This window comes from Lissotriton helveticus, chromosome 7 (genome assembly GCF_964261635.1).
Source record: "Lissotriton helveticus chromosome 7, aLisHel1.1, whole genome shotgun sequence".
NCBI classification, from domain to species: Eukaryota; Metazoa; Chordata; class Amphibia; order Caudata; family Salamandridae; genus Lissotriton; species Lissotriton helveticus.
The window spans coordinates 1,803,131,892-1,803,138,840 of record NC_136068.1 but is presented as its reverse complement, the minus strand read 5'-3'; the positions used below and the strand labels follow the sequence as shown (position 1 = coordinate 1,803,138,840).

The 6,949-nt window shown below is 41.6% G+C and overlaps 1 protein-coding gene across 1 annotated transcript in view; it reads right to left on the bottom strand.

Moving 5' to 3' along the window:
• Nucleotides 1-4,084: 4,084 nt before the first annotated feature.
• The window catches only part of LOC144770783 (phospholipase A2 inhibitor gamma subunit B-like), a 91,094-nt gene continuing 88,229 nt past the window's right edge, over nt 4,085-6,949 (bottom strand). The window contains exon 5 of the mRNA XM_078655537.1: nt 4,085-6,460. Coding sequence (XP_078511663.1) covers nt 6,270-6,460 — 191 coding nt within the window. The 3' untranslated portion in view covers nt 4,085-6,269. The remainder of the gene's footprint in view (nt 6,461-6,949) is intronic.

Sequence of the window (6,949 nt, the reverse complement as noted above, 5' to 3'; positions counted from 1 at the left end):
GAATTAAAATTCAAAAGAAGGCTAATGACGAAAGTCAGAAAAAGCCAAAGTGGGCAGAGAACATGGAAGGCACCTCATCTGGTGGAGCGGGTCCTGCTCTGTTGCTGGATTTTGAAAAGAAAGGCAAGCTATGTCTTCACCGCGAGAAGACTAGCTATTATAATAATGTTTTCATTGGTTCCAGTGAATGCGAACATAATTACAAGGTAATTGGAGGTTGGGGTTTCAAAAATGGGTCAGAGCCTGTGTTTCCTGGAATTTATTATATTTGTGGGGACAAGGCTTATTTCAAATTGCCGGATCACTGGTATGGAAGCTGCTACTTTGGCATTGTCTTCCCGAAAATATACCATGTGAATGGAAAAGCTGGAAGCAATGAAGATACTAATGGCTTAGTGCGTAGTAAAAGAGAAAGTATAGGTGAAATTATGGGTAGTATTTTCAGTGCACTGATACCTGGAGTGGGAGTGGTTCTGAACACTCACAGAATTTGCAAATTGTCTACTATAGTAGATGTGCTGTCTACTGAAACGGCTCATGGTTTTCTGCTGGTCAATACCGAAATGGTTGCGATCAGATCAATGGTTTTACAAAATCGACTTGCTCTTGACACCTTATTAGCGAAAGAGGGCGGAGTCTGCCGGATGTTGAAGGCGCAACATTGTTGCACTTATATTCCGGATAAAAGTGTACAGATCAAAAGATATGTGAAAAACATTACTAATTTGGCAAAGGAACTCAAACCACTCGAGGTTGATAGTGCCTGGAAGAGACTGGTAGATGGTCTCTCAAATGTAGGTCATTGGCTTGCTAGCATAGGTAAAAGCTTATTATTCAAAATTCTGATGCCAATTGGTATTATAGGTCTTATTATACTTTCCATTTTCTTATGCTGTAAATGCCGCAAGCGCACCAAAAAGCACGAGGTAAATGCAAGAGGAGTGAAACGAAGTGTGGATGAGATTGAATTAGAGGAGGTGAATGATCAGATATACAAAAAGGTGAAGACTTCTCACCCTGCTAAAACTGAAAGAGAAAAGTTAGAACGGCTGCTGGAAGAAATAGAACTTTATAAAGTATGAAAGAAAGTTGGCATCTGGTTCCATTATAATTTGTGATGATAGTAAATATCATCAAAGAGGGGATTGATGAAGCAAAGCTTCGCATATTTTGCGGCTTGCCGAAGTCAAGAACCTCGTTTATGTGTAATAAGGTAACAAAATGTATGTTTTACTAACATTTATTCTGTTTAGGCAAAGTTCCCGAAGCTTGCCTATGTGTATTTCTAATGAATTTAATCCGTGTCCTCTAATATGGCCGCCGCTTGTATTTTAGTTACTGCGCATGCGTCAGCCACACTCACGTGTCCTGACGCGTCTGCAGAAGTGGAGGGAAAGTTATGCGCATGCGTAATTCATAGCTGTGCTTATCATGTGGTACTGCTCGTGCCACTGCTCTTGTGCCCGTATCAATGTAGCTAACATTTAGATGCAATAAGTTTATTTCTTGATGATGAGTTAAAAGTACAAACCCTGTGATGTGTTTTCATAATGACATTATGTATTAATTTGTTTTCGCTTACTTTTCATGTACCGCGGGGAATGGGGGTCCAAACTGATTGGGAGCCATATTGACGGTCTCTTCTGCGCATGACCAGGGAGCATTGAAAAGTGGCCACTTTGGACAGTGGAACTCAGCCAGCTGGCAGCCACAGTCAAGATGCGCCTGGGAAAGCCACCTCTGCGCTACGAGAACGGCGAATGTTGCTCCTCATGTGTTACAATGTTAATTTCCTGCACAGTTCTCATGAGAACCCCAAACCTGCTAGGCGGTACCCAAATATGTTAATGAAGGCTTCAAATCGTGTATTGTGATTGGTGTGTTACCCAAATCCTACCTTAGGACCAATCGAAATTGAGGGATTCTGACACTTTGCAACATTGGGGGGTGGTACACTGTCCCCAAACTGTATATCTACCCTGGGTTCACCTAGTGAACCGTCCGACTTGTCTGGTTTAGCTGACCTGTCACTGACCCAACGCACTCAATAGGTGACTGAAGATACAGAGCGCTGCGGAGCACTCTGTCCGAATTTGACCATAGACTGAGGTTCTACTGAACCTTAAAGTGCTGGCAAAGCACTTAGCTAGGAGTTCGCTGACCCAATCGGGGTCTTGATCGATAGCTGCAGAGCGGGTGGAGCGCAGGCGTTGCTTCCGAACTGTGGGTTCCGGTCCTGTCCTGAAGAGGGTCCTGTCCTGAGGGTTTGCTGTCCTGTCCTGAGGGTCCTGTCCTGATTCCTATTCCGAGGGTATCCTGTCCTATCCTGGGTGTCCATTCTGCACCTGCTGTCCTTTGAGGGGTATCCTTCCTTGAGGGTTTCCTGTCCTTAACCGACCCGTGGCCAGGGTTTGGTTTCCACACCTTTCTAGGTAAATATTGCTCTGAACCTCTTGAAATTCTTGCACCTTCTGAATTTCTAACTTTTGCTTTAATAAAGTTCAACATTGCATATGTGATATTTTCCATGCCTTTCTGCAACTATTGAAAGTCATTTATATTTTCCATAAGTTTATTCCTATGTCTTCTCATTTGTTAGAAATTATATTTTGCATAGCAGTGTGTCATTTCCTGATATGGTCTAGAACTTCGTTGCCTAGATTGTTCAAAGGCCCCTTCACCTTAAGTGAAGCGTGTTATTCATTATAAGCTCTCCTATAGTCACTCACACTTAGGCTATCCCTGTTTAGATAATACTGACTTGCATAGTATCTTTCTCGTTACATTTTATTAGTACTTTGATGATTACTCTGTCATTATTTCTTTATGCCTATGTGATTTACGTTATCTTGGTTATTGATTGCCTTGTTTTATTGTACCTCATGCAAGAAAATAATGAACTTTAGATAAACATTTTAAAACTTCCAGTTGTCCGTGGTCATTTAAACAGTACTTGAATGTTATTGGTTGGGTTTGTATTTTGCTGCCTTTCCTTACAGCTAGCTCCCTGATTCATTGTGGTCATTAGGCACCCGCATCGGTGGATGGTAAGTCGGGTGCACCGAAAATTGGTAGCAGGGAACACACACACACCAACTTGGTAGAGCTCGTGAAGTCACCTGATCGATGTATATGGTGATTTGAAAAGTATATGGGCCCTGAAGCCGGAAACGGCGAAAACTATTGGTCGGGTGGCCTCGCGCGCTCTATCAATCTGACATCTGTCTATTACCCGAAGTTAATAGACAGAGAAGAGAGGTCTAGAAACAACAAGACGTGCAGCGGCCATTAGTAGTCTGAGTGTACAATTCGTAACTCTTTTGTGTCAAATATGTTTTCTTTGACGTTGCGCACTTGTCAGACGTCACACATCCATGAAGTGCGTGAAACCATGCAATTGCACACATATCAAAAGGACCTGTTTAGGAGTACATAGAGTGGTACTTTTGTAGTACTCTTCCACATACTCTTAAATGTCTTTGTCAATTGGCCAATAAATGTCTAACTCCCTTCTAGTGAAAGTGCATGAGGGCACAATCCTTTCTATTTGAATCATTGTTTTTGAAAATGCCCCACCCCATTTTGGGGTAAATTCAAAAAGGCATGTGCAAGTACAAAAACAAATACTACAGTAGTCCCAATTTATGTAATCCAAATGCCTTTGTAACTGGGACACCAAATTTGCTCATCTTGTAATGATCAAGAGGTACAGCAAACCTTGTAATAGGAAGGCATTGTAGCTTGATGTATGTTAGTCACTCACAAAGATGACCCATGTGGGTAAGTTTAAAAACACGGGAACTGCCCTTACGCCAGAGGGAACCTGGGCTGAAAGGTGATGCACAACTCAGTGGTCCTCCCGGAACTAGTTTCATCAAGTTTCACTTTTTTGCAGAAACAAATCATACATGCAATTCATGGAAGGAAGCTATGATTGAAATTCAGCCTGTGTTGTGTATTACCATATGTGTAAGTTAGCAACCTGCTCAAGAGCAAAGAGGTTTTCTATTGTTTCCAGCTTTATCCAAATTGTTTTTTGCCATGAATCACAACTCTTCAATTTTGAGTTAAAAAATATAAAATCTCAGATTTCAATTATTTTATTTGTACAAGAATAAAAATCTTCAAAAAAATACAGCCTTTTACAATGAGTATTACAGTAGAATTTTTTTTGAAATTGTACAGAAATGATTACTGCTGTACACTAACTTTACATTCATTGCATTGTTTTTGCTAAAAAGAATCAATGTAAACAAAACGCAGGAGATGTGGCTCAACAGGCTTACACAGATTACAGGGACAGGATACTTAAAATGCTAGGAATATTCAATAACAGCAATAATTTGGAGAAGAACAAAAGCTGAAGTTATGTTGCTTGTTGCCTAATCACGTAGCGTGAAAAAATACATCGGAACCTTACCTATCACCTCTTCATGGAGACGTATCTGACTGTCAAAGCAAAGAGCAAAGAGCTTGAGACAGCATTTTCAATAGAAGGAAAGCCTAACCCAGAGCAATGTCGGGAAACTGTTTATCAAAGTTCCAGACTTGGATCTAGGATCCAGAAATAGAGGGTGTAAAATGGCCGACTGTGATCGCTGAAGATTGTCAGGACAGAAGCTTAATGCTAACACATTTGAAGACAGAGCGCAATCAACGCGCCTTGAAATATCTGACTTAAGACCCACCCGAGTCCTAAACCTCATGTCCTCACTCGACACACCGATGTAAAAGAGAGCGCCATCAGCAAATGCTTTAGACTCCTAAACAAGAAACAGAGAGACAGGGAAATCAGAACACTGACCAACCAGTCCCAACATTGGGGGCCTTCCAAAAACCTGGACATTGACAATTACTGATAGTTGGATGCAGTTTTTTATTTAACCTCTTCAAGGTCTTTGATGGTAACTCCATCTAAAGAAGACCCTGGAAAAAAAGAGCCACAGATAGACCTTTAACAAAAACAGACATCTGAGCCCTTTGGAAGAAACTAACTTTGAGAATGCTACTTAGTGCGCCCTGATGCGGTGCACATGACCAATTTCTCAGGCTCCCATATTACCTTGTTGTTCGGAACTGGACCAATGGGACAGACTGAAGCTTTAACCTGTCAACTGTTCCTATACCAGGCTTATAAAAAGAAGGAAAAAAATCTTACGTTTTTTTCTTTACAAGGTGAAGGTGGAGGAGTCGAGGGTTCCCATGCTTGTAATGTCTCCTTGGAAAATTAAAAACAAAGTAACAATACTTAGAAATGTGGCTGCTGGGATGGGTGTGCAGGCTGCCCTTCCTTTCTGGTTCGGACGTCACTTCCTATTTTATTCACCTGAAGTTAATTAACACAATGGAGGACTGACTGTACAAGAAAGTAGCCGGCTTGCATTGAAAGAAACAGACAAATTAAGGTGCCTTTAAAATAGAAATCTAATCTAATAAGAATAACCCGACAGTATCAAAGAACGTATATGGGCAATTCAGGGGAATATTAGAAATGATGATTTATTGTCCGCGCTTGGAATTCAGTTTAATTAATTTGATTGACTTTATTATATGCATTTTTTAGTCATATCGAGATAGAAGAACACAGTTGGTTTATTTATTCCTGGCATGCTCAAACAAACTTAAGTATTTGAAATTCCTGGCATGATCCGACATCACACATCACATTTTGTGGTAGCAGCTCTTTCCCGATATAGAAAGTTGCCTTAGACAGTTTTGTTGTTACTTCCATAGTCCCTAGAGGGTGAGGTAGACTCCCTACTGAAGAGTAAGGGGGTGATTTGGGTCCATTGGTAAAACGTCATTCAATCCCACAATACATCTGGATCTGTCGGACTTAAGGGAGCTGGATGGGAATGAGAGGGGAATTTCTGCCATTGCCATGGGAGAGCCAAATGGACCAGATGGTGAATTCTCTAAAGAGTAGAAAATATCTTCTGGCAATGTGATTTTGTGCCTAAAGCCTCACATCCACTAGTACGAGGCCATGGAAAATATGTTTGCGAGCTTTTTTAAGACACCAGCTGAAGACCAGTATTGCAATGAAACAGTGTTGAGTCCCTATGGGGTTGATCAAAAGTACAAAGAAAGGTCTCAAGATGAGGTACAAGACAGGAGATGAACGCTTGGCAAGGCCTGGTCTGTACCCCGCTGCTGTAAATCGAACGCCCTGGTGCATGAAGTTGAAGCGCCTTGTAGATGGTATATTCAAGGAGTTTCCCATGCTCAGGATCAGCTTTACCAGGGAGTTCTGGTTCCATCTCAGGAACCTAGTGCAGTAGTTTCAGGAGCAGGAGTGTGAAGGCTGTGAAGAAGAGGCCGTGCTCCGGGCGGATGGCACCATTACTGCAGCCCATGACACCATCCGAGGTTGAGCCGTTGACAGTGGAGGTGAAAGTACCAATGAAACAAAAGTCTGGACTTGCACAGCCCCGGAATGCAATGTCAGAATTCGTAACACCTGCAAAAAAAAAAAAAAAAATCTGTAATCAACGCCATTCCACACAATCCTGTAACCTACACCAGGCATGATCCTATTACTTTCACCCCGAGTGACCCTCAGTTGGTATGGGGGCAGCAGACCAGTGTCAGATTATTGCTCACCTAAAAATGGTGGCCTAAGTATCGCTCTCAAAAATATTGTCCCACTGGAGTAAATCCAAAATTGAACCAATGGGATTATATGTGTGCAAAATAATATCTGGTGTGCTTTTTATGTAAGACTATATTTCTGCAGATGATCTGATATACAATCATCCAGGTAAATCATGTTATCCACACCCCAGGTGATGTTTTTACCTACATCTCAAGTGATTCTGCTTTCAGTACCATTTGATTCTACTGCTGGCCCCGGTTATCATCCACTTGTGGTATGTTGACTGCCACCCCCTGGATGAGTTGTGCGCTCTACAAATACACGCAACATAAAACAGATGGGTTTGGGATTTTT